This window comes from Mytilus californianus, unplaced genomic scaffold, assembly GCF_021869535.1.
Source record: "Mytilus californianus isolate M0D057914Y unplaced genomic scaffold, xbMytCali1.0.p SCAF_3, whole genome shotgun sequence".
Lineage (NCBI taxonomy): Eukaryota > Metazoa > Mollusca > Bivalvia > Mytilida > Mytilidae > Mytilus > Mytilus californianus.
Genome location: NW_026262679.1, coordinates 35,284,922 through 35,306,838, shown reverse-complemented (window position 1 = coordinate 35,306,838; position 21,917 = coordinate 35,284,922). Strand labels below are relative to the sequence as shown.

Genomic DNA, 21,917 nt, shown 5'->3' with positions numbered 1-21,917 from the left:
ACACTGTAAACTCTTTACACTATGAAAAGTCTACAAAGCTATGTTACATGAACTTGTAAGAAATTACGTCAGCGACTTAAAACCAATTGCAAATAGTCTTTGCTCACGTCAATGAATATATATCCCTAGATATCGACTTTTTTAAGTGTTGACTAACTCATGATTCCCTGACCACAGAATAATATGATTTTAAGCTACTTGTAGTTTGATAATAGATTAACTATAAGACTTTGACAACACAAATCTTTCCACACCTTTACATATTTCTAAACAGTAAATATATTCAACAAAAATCTACGACACATATACATTTTAATTCCTAAAGAACCTTAGGTTGGATAAATTTTCACTGCTACATAAATACACCACTTTCCTAACTTTCTCTCTTATTCAAAATTATATCTGGTTAAATTTTATTGACTTTAAGCTTAGAAAAAAATTTGTGTATCTTTTGTTTGACTTTTTTATGTTTTTTCTGCTACTTATTACCTACAATAATTAAATTATATAATATTCTGACATTTCCTACATGTAAACTGTGTTAACTGTTTCCTTTCAGCTGTTTCAGCACTTATAACAGGCTTTTATTCAATCAAATTTTACAAGCAGACAAAAAAGTTGAATGTATAAAGATCTAAAATTATATTCACTTATATGTTTTAACCTCTTTTATGTTTCTTTTAAACAAAAGTTAGAATTATGCAAAAACCTGTTTTATCTATAGGACATATGCACAGTATAATTTTCTCACATGTAAATATACATGTTAATTTTCCATGTTACTGTTTTGATTCAAATAGAAACATCAAAGACATAACGACCTAGTGAAGATGTATTTTCTAATTACTAGAGTGTTACACCTGGCCCGGGGCAGAACGATCTATAACAGGAGTTACTTCCCTTAGGGGCACCTGTCTTGTTTGATGTTCTCTCATCAATATTAAAGTTCATTATCCACGGAGGGATTAATGTTTTATCTCAATTATCATATTTCATATAATTATCATATTAATTCTATACAACTACCTTATTAACAATAGGTCGGCCATGGGCCAGGTAAATTAATCCTATTGTTTTCCTATTTATCTAATAGAAGAGCTTCTCTTTGAAGTTTGGTGGTTTGAGACAGATGTGCAAGATTTTGGCCATTATTTCAAATTTGATACATTTGTGTACATAATGATGTTGCGCTTTAATGATTATGATTTTTATCAAATAGGGGTTTTTGTTAATCCACCCAGCTTTTCAAACGTGTTGATTAATCGTTAATAACCCTGAACCTTTAATTCATTCAAACCACAAACCTATCTAAATATAGTAAATTCACATTGAAAAATCACCTGATTAAGAATAAATTGAAATGACTCATTAGATTAATGGAAAAATAAAGATTCAAAAGCATTTCCAACCACTCATGCAATTTGAGACCCTCGAAATGATAAACAGTTCCGTCGCACTATCAGTGGAGTACTGTCCAACAAGTCAACATGGCAGTAGTCAGAAATGCCATAGTCTCTAACAACTACCAAGTATTATTGGTAGTTCTATATATTGACATAAGGAACAAACATCAAAACTCTTAACTTTATCTATCATATCCAGTCTATCATAAATGTCCTAATACTTGTCCCCCATATAGAACGTAACTACAGCTAGAAATATAAATTTATAGGTCATTTATAAGAAAGTGTAGTGTAGTAAACTTTCTTTTATACAAAAGAAGGTGAACTCATCTTTATTGGCAACTTGCATATATATGTATATATGTAAATGTGCATTATGGTTAAAAAAAAATGTTGTTGTTCCAAGAATTTCTCATGTTCTTGCAAAAAAAACAATTACCAACGATCCAAATGCAAAAAAATGGGAGATTGTTATATCTTCAAAGTATAGAAATTGGAAGTCAATTACTATTAATAAAATTAATAGTCTACTAAAGATATTATTTATGTAATAACATATAATCACTAAAAGTATCTTATTTATTATATCAATAAAATATGCACATTTAATGATAATTTTTTCTCCTATCAAACATTTCATATGCCATAAATACTCCAGTAACCGACTCAAAGAAGACACTAAAGAAGACGGTTATATTTTATCAATTTGTAGGTTACTATATCTGATAAGGATACACAGTATTACTGACTCTTTCATAACTTTACAAGACCATCTTACAAAGAAAACAAACACATGTGTGTTGTTTATTATTTTGCTATCAGATTATTTGTTGCAATACAATGCACCAGGGACTTTACAAATGGCATATGCAAGTTTTATTGCAATGTAATTGTATCTTAGACAGAAAAGCTGTGGAAATTTGCATCTTATACTGCAATCTGCTTTAGTTTTGACATGCATCTAAACAAGTGCACTTTTTTTTAATTTTGAAATCAGTAACTGCTAAGTGAAACCTTTTGTAATAATTACCCATAATCAGCAACTTTAAATGTATCAATTGTATTTTAAATACTACAATTGCTGAAACATTTTCTCAATCTTTAATATACAAAATTGATAAGCTTTTTCGTTTGACTTTCAACTAAATGTATAGCTATGTTTATTCATTCTAAATGTCACATTTCCTAACATCTGGAGCTATAAATATATTCAAATAGAATTTTATTGTTGAAAATCTTTGTTGCGGTAACAAGATGTCGATTGAAATTTCTTACAACTTCCTTCTAAAGAGAAAACTAGGTATCCTTATTTAAAGCTTTTATCAGATAATTAGAAAATCTTTACAATTCTTGTTAAGATGTTTTGACACTACCGACAGAGCTTTACTCCAGGTAGCTTGTCCTCAAGATTTTATTTTAAACTTAACGTGAATCGGCACAAAGCTACGGCTTTAACTACATCTACCATAATCCTTTCTAACAATCTTTTGACCTAGATACAACCATTCAAGTTGAGTCTAAGCAGGTTTATAAAAGATTGTTTAAAAAAGGGGGATATTCAGATTATAGCGTTGTTTGTCCTTGATCATGAACTTTTAAAATTTAAATTAAAAATATCATTTGCAAACTCATACACATCAGTAAATTTTTAAGTGCAAACCATGTTTTATCTAAGATAAAGGGCATGCATGTTTCTGCTATAAAAGATGAAAAATCAAAAGAAATCTGATGTCTACAGTCTTGACAAATGTCAAAATTAACGTAATTTATGATGCTCTTAAGGTTTAAAATATCGGCAGTATCAGCAAAATCTTTATACTTCGTAGGCATTATCTATTTATCTACCTTAAATCATCATAGAAAACCCTTCTCTAACCATAATGGATGATTTTCTGATCAACATGTAAAATATGGTCATTTGTAAATCAATTTACTATAGAAATAATTGTCTAATTAAAAGTATAATTCCGGCCACTTAGTATACCGGAGAGGTGCAATTTGTGAGTAATGATCTATTTCCTTTATTATTCTTTATTTCCCCAACAATCCAATTTATTCGGATGTACCTACTTCATTTTGACGATCTTTTTTTATTTTAGTCATATAAGCGATTGCATTGACAAAAGCTCGTTCAAGCATTTATCAAAACTTTTCAAAATTTTAACCACAATCACAAATATGGACAACTTCATGTGGTTTTTGTGTATCCTGAATAATCTAAGGGAGAGCTTCAACTACAATGATTAACAATTTATCTATAATTTAACTTTTTGATAATTTGTAAAAACCATTTTATAATTACATAATCACTTTTTCAAAAGAGGTGTTTGAAGTATAAAGTAATTTTACAAGTTAATAAATTATAATAAACACAACGGAATAGTGTGTCGATAAGTATTTTTTTTAATTGAAGTCAATATGCCTTCAATAGAAAAATGCCGATATTTGTGTTCTTGTGTCATTAAATAAAGTAGAAGGCAAATATTACAGTACAATATACCTATTAACATGGGTATTGATTAATTGATAATTTACCTGTTCAGGTGTTAAAGGCACCTGCCGTCTTTATGTGCTGCAATTTGTATTACACTATTGACTTCTGCAGTCTCTTACCAGAGGGAGGCATAAATTAGTTTTAAATAGTTTTATGGACAATTTAATGAGAGAACATAATTAAAAATTAATTAAGCTTTGGCTCCCGATGCTTTTTTTAATCAATATATCATTCAGACTTATAAGAGAGGCAACATATCATTGTACAGTGAACTGTATGCTAAACCAGTTCACCTCAGTGTTCTACAAGCTCCAGAGCTAATATAAGGCAGCACATGGGAATGTTGACTGATTGAATGTTGTTTACTTTACATCCAGTGGAAAATATTTCATGTGAAAGGAAAAGTTCAGATCAGTGATGAGAAGAAGCCATCAAAAACAAATGTCTTATCAATTTATGAAAATTCTACAAAAAGAAGGAAACAGGCAGTTCTTAAAATTTTTTAACTAGGATATCCATGTTTTCATTTTCCTGTATTGCATCATTTCATAATCGTTCATAAGTTTATACAAACAGAACTGTCTGTGAATAGACGAAAAAAAACCCACATATCACATGATTTTATTGTTCTGTACTTCACATGTATTACCTACTAAATATATATATTGCACAGATTAATTATGCACACATAAATCAAAATAGCTACTTGTCATACAAAATGTCAAACTACTTGATGACAATGACTACTGATTGTCCCGAATCTGCCGATAGACTAACGGTGCCAGTGATCATATGCTTCACTGGTGTTGACAAAAACATTTCATTGCACTCACTTTTTCCGATCTCAATCAGAGCTTTGAGCAAGGCCATCTACACACGATCTTATGAATAATTAAATGGCGCTCTTGTTAGCATTTAAAATCAAATTAATCTATACAACTACACAGTACTTAATTTCCCTTCAACCAAAGGACGATATTTCAATAACAATTCTTGTGGCTTCCGTCAAACTGGGGCCAGTTAATAGCTCTGAACCCCAAGAACAGGAGACTTGTCACAGTGGCACCCAGTGGTCAATCCTTGCTTATAGTTCATGTAGACTTAATTGCAAACTTTGTCAATGTCATTTTTATACCACACGTCAAGTCATACGATGTTCATGTACTTTTAAATGTGCTTTATGAATATCTGATCATAAATTAATGTAAAATTACTAAATTTATTACCAAAATTTGATTGAAATTTAAAATCAATCATTATTTTCATGTATCACCTTCATTAACCTTGACAATATTTATTTCTTCCCCCTTTTTTAATATTCATATTATTCATTACTCTTATTCCTTCCTTTAAATCAAATTTTAACATGCACAATCTTGATCAGAATATATTAAAATTTTAAAATGGAAACTTTAAATTAAAGTTGAATGTCAAATTCACAGCATAATATTTACGTGGATAGAAAAAAAAACCCTGAAATCACTTGATTCGGATTGGTGACACTTGGACAATATCGTGTCCTAAAGGAGTACAGACCATCTGACACTGAAACTGACAATTCTGACGCTTGGTGATGACATATATTACACTATATATTAGTTTTCTGTTAGTGTCAGCTGAACTTGTAACCTTCAAATTGCCTAAGACCTTATAACTGTAGACTTTTCAAATTAAGATCAACAGACATTTTGACTATTTCTGTTGACAGATGACAATACACAACAAGATTGTACAAATTTAATCCAAATATTGGAAAAGGGAAATTTTTTTCAAAACTTTTGTCAAGCAGATTTATTTATATAATGTATTTGAAGGTATATTGGTTAATAACCATGTTCGTTAACTAAAACAATCATTTATTTTTAAACTTATAACTTATAACTTGAAAACCAAATATATTAAAACAATAACAAAAATATTATCTTCCAGGAACAAGGAAATACTTTTTTCCCTGCCTATACTATTAATTCATTACGTACACTGGTAGTTCTGTAAATATTTGAAAAAAATATGATTGATTTTTGTTGGTTTGATGTCCAGTGGCAATTTTTTTCTGCACATTTAGGACAATATTGGTTATCTAGAGAACAGACTCATCTATATGATGACAGAAAAACAAAGAAAAACTTTTTTATGGATTATTTTTTCATTGGCATCAATTAGTCTGGGGGTAATTAATCTTTAATCCCAGTGCTATAATCAGGATGTAACAGATAATTATAGATTACAGTGCCAATATACCTATCCTAGATCATTTTTTATCAAGTAATGAAGCTCTTTATCAGTGAGGTTCCCGAGGGAAGGGATTATAACAAATATTTGTTGTACAAAACATATGTTAAACCATAACAATGTTTATAGAATGACGAAAGAATGAGTAAATATTAGGTGAGAAAGGAAGAAAGAATGTTTATATAAAGCTGTCACAACATTTTTTTTCAGCTTTTATTCAATAATACAAACCAGTTGTACATATATATGAATAAATTAAAATGCTACATAATGTCTTTCTTATTCAAATTGTTGACCCATAACAAGGAGTAAATATCATTTGTTTAAATGAATACAGTAATTATTTTAGTTTTACGAAATTCAAGAATATAAAAAAGGTAGATAAGAAAAGCAAAGGCACAAATTCTCCCCATTTTGGACTGTTGTCAGAATGATTATTTGACTAATTAATCCGTGTAATGACTTCCCATCCTTCCAGGCATAATACATTCCTTGGTTAATGAAGATATTTACATTCATATGGGTCAGCTAAGAAAGCTATAATTTACATTCCTATTGCCAAAAGTTACACCAACACTCCACTTCATCCTATAGTTACCAGATATTCCCTTAATTCTTTCCAGAATTTGATGTTAACCAATAGTCAACTGTTCTTTGTTGTTATTATATCCAAAAAATTCTCTTAGGTTTCCATTTAGATATTTTAGGGTTTTTTTTTTCATATAAAGATAAGACAAAATGATAATTTCATAGAATACTGGGTTTATTTTGTTCTACAGACTGCAGTCTAAATATGACAATAAGAAGTTTTGATTTCAGGATCTTGAATCAGGACTTCCCCCCTCCAGATAATTTGCTGATAGATTTGTATACATTCATATTTTTTGGCCAGTGGTCAAATGATGATTTACATCTTGATTACTTATAATTAGACCAGAATAACCCCTCTCCCATTCCTTTCCAGATGTAGATGTGATTTACTTGATTTTGGCCAATGGTCAAACAATGACATAAAAATTGATTGTACATAATTAAACCTGATGATAGTGCACCACAGGATTCACACTTCATGATCTTATCAACAAATAACATGGTCAGTTAGTGGTCACTTTAGACTTATCTCTGTTGTAATGAGGATTTGATGGCCAGTCAGTGGTCAGGGAATCTGCTTTATCACTTTAGATTAGTGGTCATTGTTTACATAAACCCCCTAAAACTATATCTTACTTAGCGCTAGGATAATGAATGGGCTAAGCAGGGGGTAACATATACCCTTTCTGTCTATCAAGAAGGAGAAAACTGTTAACATTTGAAAAAAAATCCTTCCTTTTTTCAAGTACTGGGAACATCTTTTACAGTATTTAGAAGAAAATCTTTCTCCTGTATTCCTCTACTCCCACTCCAGCAATTTCCGATTTCAATTTATCTATAAATTTCACAAACTATATAAATTACTATGATTTAAAATGTAGATTTTATATTTTAAAATAGTCTGATAATGTAAACAAGTAAATAAAACTGCTGAGAAACTTGATGAAGACTGATGCATTTTGTTTGATATGAGATCCCATCTGTCTCATAGCTACCATCCCTATAGTGAATGAATAAAACACAAAACATATGCAAAAACATGTCAGTTTTATGAAAATGACAAATGTTCTATTTTGTCAGAATGTCAGAAAGAAAAAAATCATCTTGTAACAATAAGCTGGTTAGAAAAGGTGTAAAATTTGGTAATACATTATATGGTAAAATGCAAATGAGCTCGGTGAAAAATAACAAATACAATATCTATCAAGCCTATCCTAGTAGCTTGTTGAAGATGATACGGAGAACCAAACCATAATACATTAAGATGTGACACTTAAAATTCATACTTCAATTCATGCATCAGTGGCCTTGAGCCTAAGATTTAACCAAGTTGGTTAGATATTAAAGATCTTCTTTTCACCTGAAGTAGAGATTTGTGTTTAGGCAATCAGAAATCCCCAATTCATAACTTAAACTGTGAAATGAATTTAAGGTGACATTTTGTCAACTGACACTAATATTGCTTTTAGTAAAAGCTTATTACTTTTTGTGATATACGTGTATATCTCAAAAATAGTTTATTTTCTTTGAGACATGTTAATTAGAAATAAGTTTTAATCCTTAATCTCACTTATATTTCTTTTCAATTACTTTATTACGCAAGATCCCAAGCTGACAAAACGTTGTTTTACAATTACATTTGCTCTAATGAAAAATGATTTCTGAAATTTACCACATTATAAATAAATTATTAAAAATTTCCTAACAAATATATATTTGTTTATTATACAAATTTCCAGATATGTTTAGTACTTTTCCTGTTGTGCAAATTTTCAATCTTTTTAATTAAAAAAAAAACATCCTGCATCTTTTTCATTTACCTAATCATCATTTTTAAGGAAATATATCCTTAAAATAATATAAAAAGTGAATAACTGTCCAATTAAAGGATCGACCTATAAAAAGATCACTAGTGCCATCTAAGTTTTATTGAACTTTCTATTGATATAACATGTCACTTTTCAAGTGCTTTTATCTAAGGAAAGTTCAAGTAGTTAGGCCAATCGCACACCTGTGTCATCAAAATCACAACCCTCAAATATAATGGTCCTAACTTTCAATTGCTATCATAAAATTTTATGCTCCAGCATTATTTGTTTTGATGAGTTCATATCCCCAATAACTTTTCTCAAGTGTACAAAATATACAATACTCTATTTAATAGTAAAAAGTCTTCTTCCACTCGATATTTTAAGTTCTTAGTGTTCAATGTTGTACAATCTTTTGCTTTTCTGTGTAAATATTTACAGAACACAGTTTGTCTTCTTATGACTATCTTGTTTGTACTTCTTCTCTTGTTTTCATCTTTATTTTTCAAAAAGTTGAATAATTAATAAAAGTTTGACAATTTTTTTTCTACTTAAGATGTTAAATTCTGTTAGCTATAAAAGTTTTCAGTGCAACTCATATGTTTAACATTCAGTCTTGCAGCAGTTATTGTGCACTTTTTCAAAATTTTATAATCAATATACTTACCAGTTGTTTTTAATATCAAGTTCGCTGAATTGTCAAAAAATGCTACAGAAAGTCCCAGGATAGCTAATAATACTGTTAATACTTTAAATAAATCCATCCTGTTTTGGCACTTAAGCTGTAAAAAGATGTTACTTTGTTAATCTAAATATCTTTAGACTAAAATCAATTTTTTCTCACTAAATATAGATGGTTAAAGTAAAATCCAAATTGTACAATATGAAATATAGAAAACACACTGTTTATGTGACACAGATGTTCGTATCAAAGGTTTCCACTGTTCAGGTAGATGTATGAAGATAAAAATTCACTGAATGTCAAATGTTTTACTTGTCAATGTATAATCCATGAATCTACAATATTTGACATTTCTTTATACAATTATCAAAATCCTTCTGGTTAAAAATATTTCCAGTATATAAAAAAACAAGTTATAACTCTAGGGCCATGTGTGATTATAAATCTGTTGATAGTAAACTGTTGTTGTATAGTGTAAACCTGAACTGCTCTCTGATTGGCTGACTGTCAAATCATACTATGGGGCTTTCAATGGGGTTAATCAAGCATAAAAATAATTACACACACTATAAAACAAAACAATAGCTATGTGACAAAGCAAAATCAATTATCTTTTTAATTAGATCATTCTTTGTTTATGGAAACAGTTAAAATAATTACTAATCATATTTTAATTTTCTATATTGATTTTTATGAAACCTTAGGCACACTCTTCTCCTTTTGATTGACAGCCCTAATATGGGGTTTTGTAAACATAAGTTAGTATAATACTTTATACAAAAGTAAACTATTGAAAAACATTTGCCTCTATCAAATCCTTTTTAGCAACTATCACTCTGTGTTTATTTTGTGACCCAAAAGAAAATGTATTTGTTCAAACTTGATAAACAAATGGTTTCAAGAAAGCAAAGGGTCTTTTTCGCTTAGTCTTACTCCAAATTTCTTTTTAAATTTATAATCCCTCATTTCAACAAATCTTTTAAAAACTATTGTCAACATTAAAATGGTAAATTAGTCGGAGCTTTTAGTTTGTAATGAATTTTGGAAGTATATCACGCCATATTGAGGTCGACAGCGTCAGGGGGTTCAGATTTCACTGCAGGGGACATAACAAGTTTCCTAATGTTTACATACAGTATTACACAAAACAACTAGATTTATTTCACTTTCATTGTCTTAAGTGTATACAACAAAACAAAGAGTGGAGACACTAAGAGAAAATTTTGTAACTGATCCCTTCCCTTAGAACAATACTGTTACTAAGTTAAGCATACTCTATAATTAGCGCTTAATTCTATAGAAACTGTTTAATTGTATTAGTAACTCACACCTTGGTAATTAAACAAATTAGACGAAACTCAATTTTAAAAAGACTTTGATCTAAAGTTCAAAATGTGTATTTGTCCTGGGTAAACTGTTCTTTTCAACATTAGAAGTCATGGCAAATAAATAATGCATCAATTTTATATGTAAAACAAATATTAAAATAAGTTAGTAAAACAGAAATTGATTAATTCAAAATAAATTCTAATTGACTACATAAGGACTTTAAAAATATCAATATTCTTTCCAAGTACAATAGTAAGTTATAATGAATCTGAAGTTTTTTTATTTTCTTTGACCAAAAAAAAAATTCAAATGAAACAAAACTTTTGAAAAAAAGAAAAAAAATGAATAAAAATCTGTAGACTCTTAACTTCTCAATATTGTTCTTAGTAAATTAATTTCCATATTACTATATATGATTGTGTCTGAGGATTGTACTAATATTGTGTATACTTCTTAATTTTGGATTACTAAACTGAAATTTGATATCTACAATTAAGTTCAAATAAAACTTTAAAAGTGTTCTCCAAAATCAGTAGTTTAAATAACTCAGAAAAAAATGATGTGGAAATCTAATGGTGATTACTTCACACTGCCTTGATATTTCCTAATGTACGAGTGTCATTTAATGTACCCAATATTACACAAAAGTGTGAGGATTGATAAGTCAACATTTACGTAGATAACCACCCGTACACACAGGTAAAAAGAGAAGCACTATGAGTCATGATAGCGTCTATTTGCTTACCGGGAAAGCAATACTAAAAACTGATCAAGGTCACGGGGACTTTGATCGGTGGTGTAAAACCCTCTGTATGTCTTTAAATACACTTCCTTCAAAATCAAAGAAAAGATAAAAGGTGTCAAAAGTAAGTGAGCCTAAATGATAACAATGTACTTTAATTTTTGTTACTATTTGCCGCAAGCAAAGGCAAAAATTAAAAACCTATAAAAGGTGATCAAAAATGGTTGCTTTGTAATAGTCAATCAAATCTTTAATCGCTCTTTGTGTAAAAAAAAGTCGTGTTGATGCCCTAGGTTCTTAACTACAGTGAAATAATGACTGCAGTAATAAGATATTTATATTTGGCTTTGTATAGGCATTCTATTATTAATATATTTATTGACTAATATACTAGCCTAGATCAAAAGGCACACATACAAACATGCATTACAATTCAACCATACTATATAGCCCTACAGAATACATGATATACACATTTTTGGTCCATATTTAGAACTGAAAGTATGGAGGAAAAACAATCTAGACATCTAAATGCAGAAATCATTCTTAATGATATTTTTAATGTCTACAGATAATTCTTGAATCTAAAGGTATATTGACCTTGCTATCTTAGTAACTGCCAGCAAAACTAACAAGGTTGAATTTGTCTTTTAAAATAACTAGTATGTAAGAAGTAAAACGTGCAGATGTGCATACCATTCTAGCAGGTAGATAGTGGGTTTTAGCCACTTATAGGTTGCATTTCTGTAAATATTGACAATGCAATTTCCCATAGGAACTCCTTTTAGGGCTAAAACTGTACCACTTTTACTATGAAGTTTTGAAAAAAATCATATCCTAGAATGGAAAGTTCATATGCACTACTATTTTTTTCAAAGGTCAAAATATAGGGCTGTGCAGCATATTTTCAACATTTATATGCCCCGAACTTCTAAGAGTTTAAACTAACACTAAATTTCTTAACTACCCCTATCTTAACAGTAGGATTACCACAGATTTCAATATAAACAATATGCATCTATATGTATATTTACTGGTAACATTCCCAAGTTATGTCTCTATGAGATGAAACATAGAGATCATAACTGGGGATCCAGTTTGTAAACAAAATTAATTATCTATGAATATTCTATATCTCCCCAAAAGAGGCGTAGTTTGAGAAACAGCTGTATTTACAAAGTGCAACCTATAAATTTGACAATATACAATCTATTTCTATTTGGCCAAATCAAAACCTATGTATACACAACTATGCATTACTGAGAATAATACAAAATGAAATGTGTGCATAAATTTGTTGGCAAGAGTTTTGCATTAAGTGATAGTCTGTATTGTACATAGACCTGTTTGTGACAACTTTGCATAGAAGTATCATTAAGTATTGTACATAAATGTGATAGTCAGAATTGTGATAATCTGAATTTTATATTTTGTCAAGAAGCAAAATGTGAAAGCAATTAAACTTCACACTTAAAAACAACAAAACAAAACTTACCAGTATTTAAGTTGACATCAACTGTTGTTTAGCTAGCACCTGGAATGAAAAAAAAATATCTTTAATGCTTCTTTTTCTACTTGAAAGGTACTGAAAGCTATTATACTGACAGCAGTCAGAATTTATCAAGGAATAGTCTACAATATAACTTATAAACCTCAGGACTTACATTACTGGGTGACAAGGGAGGAGATGTTGCTTTCCCATCTCTCACTTAGCTTTTTCTGACTGCCAAAAGTGATATCCAGTCCATATCAATTATTAAGTCCAGGTTGAGCTCCTACGTTTTAAAGTGCTGAATGAAATTTGCACCATTACTAACAGAACCTATTGCTGAATAAAATTCAGATGACCATTGAAATTAGTTTGGCAAATGTCCAGTGAAAGATGACTGCACAAAATAAAGGATGCATGATTCTTATTAGACAAGCAAATTCAGTGAAAATGTAACTTCTATGAATCACTCAACTATAAGTATGACCCTTATAGTAATATGAACATTACAAGGAAACCCCAAAGTATACCTCAGTGAAACAAAACCACAATGACACAAAAAACCAAAACACATCTACAGGTTAACCTAGTCTTCAACAACAGTCTATGTCTCTATACACAATATTTTAAGTTCTAAATAGCACACCAGTACTTAAAGAGAAATTATGCACATGATGCTGGATTTTGATCAACTGTTTATTATATGGATATATCTACAATAATGTACCTGTATTCATATGCTTTTGAGTCAGCAGGACGGAAAATTTCTAACAATTAATTACTTACTAGCCTTTTACCAACATGATCAAAATACAAAACAAACATAATGTATAAATGAAGTTTGTAAAGTGAATGGTTTTGTTTATCAAATATGCTCTTCTTGCTTTTCTCATTTTTTAATGGACAAGGTATGTGCAATAGTCACAGCACCCTCAGTTAAAGGCTAAACTCATAATTGCTGCAATTATATTTAATCGTTCCAACTAAAGCTTCAAAACATTGCATCATCAACATGATGTAAATCTAAAGACGCAAGTCCTTAATGCTGCTATTTTAGTTTATGTTATATTATGTGCGCTCTATTTATCAACTTGACATATGATCAATTTTTTTGCACAGCAATAGGACTTGCGGCATGTTCAATTAAGATTGTGAAAAGAAACCAATCGGCAATCAATTTTTCCCATTACATCATCAAGTTTTCAATATGGTGCATCATGCATAAACCCTTTAATCTTTTCTTCACATGCAACATGTTGTATCATGGATATTAATGCCTGCACTTGATGGCATCGATATGCATTAGCAGGTAGCATGCAATAGTGTGCAGGTATGTTATTATCAAGGGACAGGTAAACAATCTAATGAACCTGATTACAGGTAAAAAGGAAGCTTACAACATACACCTGTAATCAATTGTAAAGAAAATATGCTCACCTGTACAAACACATAATGGCACAAAGTTTCTATTATTAATGCATATAAGTTACTCTAAACTTACCTTTTATAATCATAAAAATGTACACAAAATGGTTTTAACTCCTATATTTCCAGATTCAATTTTGCTTGCAAAAACTTAAGTAAACATTATAGTATTCTTGATAGTAAACAATTAGGCGGGAATCAGCCAATGGAAATAGCTGGGCTCATTTCTCCCATAATCCACTTGTTCCCAAACTTCGATGCGATAATGTTTTATAAATCCGATCTTCCTCTCACCTGGACAAGTGTTGATTAAATTTTTACAGGTGAACGAGATTTGATGATTTAGGACGGGTCAAATTGTCCAACTGTGCTTGACCACAGGGCTATTTTTTACAATTTTTTGGCTATGTCATTATTACAAATCAAACAAAGATTTTTATCCAGTCTATCGCCTGATCTAATGAAAATAATAGCTGATTTTAGGAGACACAATTTCTCACTGATCATTGCACAAACATTATAGCATATTTTATAAGAAGTTGTAACATTTTATAGCAAACTGAATAATTGGATAGAAATGAAATTATATACGTCTTAATCCAACCAAAATGTAGTACTATTAACTTACATTAAAAAGTATTATTAAAAAAATATATATATAAAAATAAGGAGATGTATATATGTTTTAATAAAGGAAATGTTTGGAACAAATCCATTTCCACCTAACAGCCAATGTAAAATTTACAAACAATCAGTTTTGCCCACAAAACTGAAAAAAATAACCATCTGCTAACAAATGGCAGCAGACATCCACGACACCTATTTGTGGTATTGTCAAGTATGGGAAATGTATTCATAGTCACCAGTGACATAAAATATTTATTTCTTGAATGATCTTTTGCAGTCCACCTTCAATAAAAATAAATATTCATGCACACAACTCTATAAAATACAAACGACATCTGCATGTCTACATGTATGCATTAATCATTTGTATACTTATGACATGCATGTTTTATTGCAGTAAGTGTTTTTGGTCACACAGTACAAAATTAGTACTTTGTAACTGGTACATCTCTACAAGTCCCAAGAACCAGTAGTGTTTATTGCTCACCTTGCAATTACCCTACGCAATTATAACCTTGAATGAAAATAGGTCACTAAGGTCAAGTTCAGTTTGACCTAATCAAAGATTTCAAAATAAAAGACGTTTTCCAACATGGTCTAATCTTCAGATCAAGTTTGGCTTAATTTACAAAGAGGATTGTTCAATGTTGCAAGGGTTCACAATGATGGACTAAGACAGCTAAGATTAGCATGAAAATCACAAATTTAAGTAAGGATCGAACTGATATATTCAATTATAATGAAATATACTATGAGATGGTGGACATCTCAAATTTCGGATGACTGCTCAAACCACAATTTAGGAAGGACTGTCATATCATTATCTCTGCAATATATAATCCCAGTCTAGGTTTCCTAGACGATGCTTTTAACATGAATTTCCCCATCAGGTTATATACAAATCTTTGATCATAGTAACAGCCATACTTACTTTCAGAATTGCAACAAAACCACATTTTATTTAAATAAGGCCATACATCATCATCTTTGCATAATTCATGTATCAATCAATCAATGTCACTTTTCAATTTATTCACAACTTTTCTAGACAGGGAGATTTAGGACTTTATATATCAAATAGACAGTCACACTTTGTTGCCCTCTTTTTCTGGGGGGTTATTTTTGTTGTTGGTTTGCTGCCTCATTGACGAATACCTTGTATATTCTTTTACTCATAATTTTCTATTGTTGAAAACCGTATGTTGACCTCTAGTTGTTTTTGGTTTATTTTGAGTTCTTTTGAGTTGGAGTCTCATTAACAAATATACCAAACATCTCATTCAGTTATATCCAGAAATATCTTGACTGAGCTATTGCAAGGAGAGTAGTTTGAAGAAACCTTATGCAATATTCTTAACTGTACAAACTGAACTCTACAAAAAAAGAGTGACCTCTATCTTGACCTTAAATGACAAATAAAAGACTTACCATAAATGGTCTTGTCATTTTTCTTCCTGAAATAGAATATAATATTGTGTACAAATCTGCATATAAAAATCTTAATGTTATCACAAATTAATAGTCTTTTATCGTAAAGAACATTAATACAAAATGAAAAATGAAGTAGTCTTTTTTCTTAAATCTCAACAATCATACCACCACAGAGTAAAAAATCTAAAATGGGACATAATTTATCAGAGAAATTTATGTGGTAGCTTTACCTTCAGCCATGCATTAATTCATGTGAAAGTTGTCTTGACCTAAGGAAATAGAAGGGAAAGAAGAATGTTCCCATATCTACTGCAGATCTTTTAAAAAAGAATGCCTTGGATTTGCCGTGAGGTGTGGGAGTCACCTCATTGTTGACAACCATGCAGTGACTTTCTTGATCTTACAACATGTAAGCATGAGAAGAAGGAGAAATGCAGTTCTATGTGGTATAAATAATTGAGAAAAAACCAACATGACAGCACAATAAAACCAGAAAAGACATATAAAGGTAAAATTGTGGTCTAAAGCAATATAACAGAGTCTACAGCATATGTCAAACTCTGTTAGTGGCAGATACAGGGGGGACTAGAGGGGTTTTGCCACTACTTTGATCGTAAACAATTTTTTTTTGTGCATAAAATCGTCAAATAAAATTTCACCTCACTGCATGACCCCTTTCTCTTGAAACCTAAGATCCTCCCTGGATAATAAATTTTACAGAGATTTCTAAAGATTTGCCATCAACACCAAGGACATAAATACTACCAATTAATATGTAAACAAAGATGACCTGAAGAGGTTCCTAAGCAGTATTTTTTGGTGCTTTTCCAGTTCAATTTAGGATTTTTCCTTTGAATATTTCATATATTTATTGTATAATTGCCAGGAGAGTTTTTGTCCTTATTGTTGGCACAAGCTCCAAAAATAACATTGATGGGCTATCAACATGTTTGATAATTATTTAATAATTTTAGATATTCATTATCAAATAAAATGCTTCGCTAGACACAGCTTAATACGACTGCAGAGGTCGAACCATGTACAGTTGGGGCAAGAATGAACACTACATTCAAGCTTGATACAGCTCTGAATTTGGATTGTGATCAAATATATGACACAGCATAGGTTTCTGAAACAAAATGAATCTGGTCAAAGAAGAACTGAAAAATTTTAAATTGCACTTTAACCTATATCAAATATCTAAATACATGGTTAGATTCAGTATATCCTAGTACACCACGAATTTATGTATTTATTAATGGACAATATTAGCATAGTTTTTAAAGGGGTTTGCTTCATCAAAAAAAAATACACATTGCATTCTGAAAATTAATTTATACAGAATAACAAACAAACCTACTACAAAATTCTTCAAAAAAAAAAGATGTGATATGAGTGCCAATGAGACAACTCTCCATTCGTCACAATGTGTAAAAAGAAAACAATTATAGGTCAAAGTAAAATTTTATTTTGGACTCTTTGGACCTTAATGTGGACTAATTTTAAAACGGGCCCCAAAATTAAAAATCTTAAAAAAAACATGGTTAGATTCAGCATATCAAAGAACCCCAAGAATTCAAGACTTAAAATCAAACCCCATTGAAATTGGTCAAGAAATAAGCAATTTATACAAAGTACTACAAAAGTATTGTTTTTGGCCCCTTTTTCTAAAAGATTAGGGCCATAACCCCAAAATCAATCCAAACCTTCCTTTTATGGTATGGAACTTTGTGGTACAGTTTCATAGAGATCCACAGACTTATACTCAAGTTATTGTCCAGAAACCCTAAATTTTATTTTTTTGGCCTCTAATTCCTAAACAGTTTGGGCCATAACCCCAGGAAATCAATCCCAACCTTCATTTTGATGTATGTGTATGGAACCTTGTGGTACAATTTCATAGAGATCCATACACTTTATACACAAGTTATTGTCCTAAAACAAGAAAAATGCCTTTTTTTGTCCTTTTTTGGCCCCTTATTCCTAAACAGTTAGGACAATAACCCCCAAAATCAATCCCAACCTTCCTTTTGTGGTACAGAACCTTGTGGTACAATTTCATAAAGATCTATACAATTATACTCAAGTTATTCTCTGGAAACCGATGACGCCACTGACAAAGTCATAACATTATAATTTTTTACGAAGGCAAATTTTGCAGTTGTATAAAAAGCTTGTTAGAATGGGTTTTCATGCAGCATTAACAATTTTATCATTTTATTTTCCATTACTTTTGTTAATAAAAAAAAATGGAATGGCTTTTTAAGGGTTCTAGGTGTTTATACTGATTAATAACTTTAAATGTTTTAGTAAGGGTTGTTAATCTATGAGTAAAACAAGGATAATTCTGCTTTTTAGATAAACAAAATCATTGCTCATTTGATAGGTGACTTTTGTAATTTCAAATCCTCAAAATAATGAACATGCACGAACACCAATTCAAGTCTTAAAGGTCGTTAATATTAAAAAAGGGTCAGTTAAAGTTTAGACTCATAATATTAAGCATCTACCAAATATTTCATCTTTTATAAATGCAACTCTCTCTTAACAAAATAATTTCAAAAAAATCTGTACTTATAAAAACAGAGTATACTGAATTAAGCGATATCACATACAAAGATCATGATAATGCAGATGATTACAAGTAATGTTTGGATCTTAAAAAATAGTGACTCCTAATTTAGGTCTAGAATTTTTATGAATGTGCTTTGTCATAATAAGCAGGACATATATAGATGCATAAAATTTATTAAGACTAAGTATCAATTCAGTACACTGGTATTTGGTGGTACCAGATACCTATATTATAAATGCAAATAGTGTCCAGTTGATCATTTTGATTTGCCAATTAGTTTTCTGGCAGACAACATGCAATAACAACTCATCTAAAATATAATGATATAATTACCACAAATATGATATCGATTTGTTTTGTCAAATTTTGATGGTGTCGTTAAAATATGATTAGTTAGCTATATTCCAATCTGTCAAACTCTGACATGATGGTGTTGTTATATATGTCCGAACTATAATGATTTTTCCCCGTCATAAAATAACTGATGAATATCTTTTCAGGGGTATGACATCAAGATCATAATACGATGGTCCATAAAACTTGGCTGTGGTGTCAAATGACTTTGACCTGAACAGGAAGTGGACTGGGCTAGAAATTGTCAACAGCAGACGACACGTCCAGGGACAAGCAAATATAGAAAGTCATAAAGATGACCACTGATTGCCAAATATCTGGAAGGTTTTTGCAGTTATTTCGCCACACAGTGCATGATTTGCGTCACTACCTGGTTAATATAAACCTTCCTTGATCCCTCCAATAAATTATGGAAATTTCATAAATGTTTAAATTTCAATTCACTTGCTTTGATAAGAGTTTCTTTATCAAAACTTAGATGATTTTGATGTCACCATAAAGGGTTAAAGTCATAATTCATCCAAGGTTGAAATTCTATATTCCTATGCAGTGGTCTTTATTTACTATCAGTAAGGTAAAATAATTTTTTTTAATAAAACAAACAAAACTGCACTTAAATCTTGTGGAAAAAATAGTCCAGTTAACTTGTCAGAAGTTGCCTTGAGGGCTTGAATCTGAGGTCTTAGTATACATGCATTCATCTATGACAAGGAGACATCTGACAACAATTTACAAATTTACAACTGTACTTTAAAATCTTTATAAAATTTATCATTTTTCTCCTTTCTTAAATAAATTATATGACGTCATATTATACCAACTGAGACAGAATGATAGAGTGTTGAATGGATGGCCCTACAATCTGTATTGTAAATCAGCCTTCAGTCCTATTTCAGGGTTGCTCGTGTTCTGATTTCAACCATAAACTGACCTCAAAAACAATGAATGAATGATAAGGGAACTGTGATCTCATTTTCTTATGACAGTCCATGATATAACTTAATCCTTGAACAACTCAAGTTTCCAAAAATTGCCTTTGGGATAGAACATTAAAAGAATTAATGCAGAGGAAATATCCTTTATATCCATTATTTGGGTCCTTAATAGAATTTTCTATGACCTTTTGAAATCTAAATTTTCAGGAGAATGATAAGTTCCATAAACAGACCTTTTCAACTGCTTCAACTAATCAAGTCAGATGGCACATTTTCAATTATTTAGACATGCATTGCCATACATTTCATTAGAGTACAATTCTTATATTCCTATTAACCTGTCACTCTCCTATGTTTTTAAAATGCTCACTACTATAACAACAATTTCAAGTGTATCCAATATCCTGGAAGACTTAAGTATGAAGTTATGCATATTTTTTTGAAACCCACAAGTGATATACTCAACTCTTTCGGATGTATCATATGTGCAAATCATTGCAAGTAGATGCCTCTGGAAGAAAAGGACCACCTAAACATTATTAGATAAGAAAAGACTATTTTTGAATCACATGCCAAGGCTAGATTTCCTATCCTATCTATCTCCATATTCTTCCTGTGGCAGTCTCATTCCCACTCAATTTGCATTTCATATTTATATTTTTTTATCTTTGCCATGTTCAGTCATTGGGGTTTCTATGTCAATTATCTAAATCAATCTTTGGTTTCGAATTCTCTAATTATATGGGTCAGTGTGACATTTTTAAATTCATTTTCCTATTCAATCTATGGCCACTCAGTCCCTCATCAAATAAAAAAAAAATCAAGAAAGCAGCATTTTTTTCTTTTCCATGCTTTCATATTCAAAGCTTCAGAACGTTCCATCCAATGCAATTTTAACATGTTTCTTGTCAGTTTCCACTTCAAAAACCTCTCAACTATATAACAAACATTGATCTAAAATTAAATTTAACTACAGAACTTCAATCCAGTTTTCTCTTTGCTGTCTCTCCATAAATTTGATTACCAGTGAAACATCATTGAACCAAGAATGGTATTCCAATACTCGTAACTGAATTACAAAACAATAAACCTCTTTTTTATTTCTGTCGGAACTTTCAGAGGGAGAAATCATCAGAAGAAATCGAGAGTTTTTCTCACACAAAAGAACATTTCCAAAGCAGTAATTATACTAGGGAGTTTATTATGTGTTATTTCAGACTTCAGTAAGTGATAAAAGTTCCGGCACTGTAATTTTTGCCAACCTTTTACAAGAAAACAGCCATATGAATTGATATAAATTTGCATGCAACTGTTAATTTTAAGTATTAGCCAAGAAATCCTCATTTTATTGTAAATTTGTGGTGAAGCGATAATTGGTTTGAAAAATCAATACAATAAAATCAGGATTAAACCATATATATCATATATAAAAATCTCCAAGAGATCTACACCTGGCTTTTAAAATAATTCTCAAGTGTAAAGAAATTTTACATCCACAAATTTTTTTTTGCAATATTGTGTAAAAGTCTTTTGTATGACAATTAATGGAGGGATTTTAAGATTAAATCACGTTTACCAACATGTTCAATACGAATCCAATAGGATTAACAATGGATCTAACAATATGGTTTTCTATCTGCTAGATTTGTACTTACTAAACTACACAATATATATTGACAAAGATGAACAAAATGGGATCATCATTATTATAAAGATTAGTAAACATAGGCCAAAGGCATTTAGCATACTTGGTCAAAGGGAAAACAAATATTTTAAAGAAACTATTGCTAATTACTATCC

At 30.4% G+C, this 21,917-nt stretch overlaps 1 protein-coding gene across 3 annotated transcripts in view; it reads right to left on the bottom strand.

The window, feature by feature from the left end:
* Nucleotides 1-14,380, bottom strand: part of LOC127734445 (semaphorin-1A-like) — a 33,649-nt gene extending 19,269 nt beyond the window's left edge. Inside the window, exons 1-3 of one of the 3 annotated variants that reach the window (XM_052244307.1) lie at nt 14,272-14,380; nt 12,777-12,815; nt 9,196-9,310 (exon numbers count right to left, since the gene is read on the bottom strand). In XM_052244307.1, the coding sequence (XP_052100267.1) occupies nt 9,196-9,292 (97 nt within the window). In that variant the 5' untranslated portion in view covers nt 9,293-9,310; nt 12,777-12,815; nt 14,272-14,380. Of the gene's footprint in view, nt 1-9,195; nt 9,662-12,776; nt 12,816-14,271 lie in introns of those variants that run through there. The other 2 variants (XM_052244309.1, XM_052244308.1) reach the window with 2 other exon arrangements.
* Between the last annotated feature and the right edge of the window lie 7,537 nt (nt 14,381-21,917).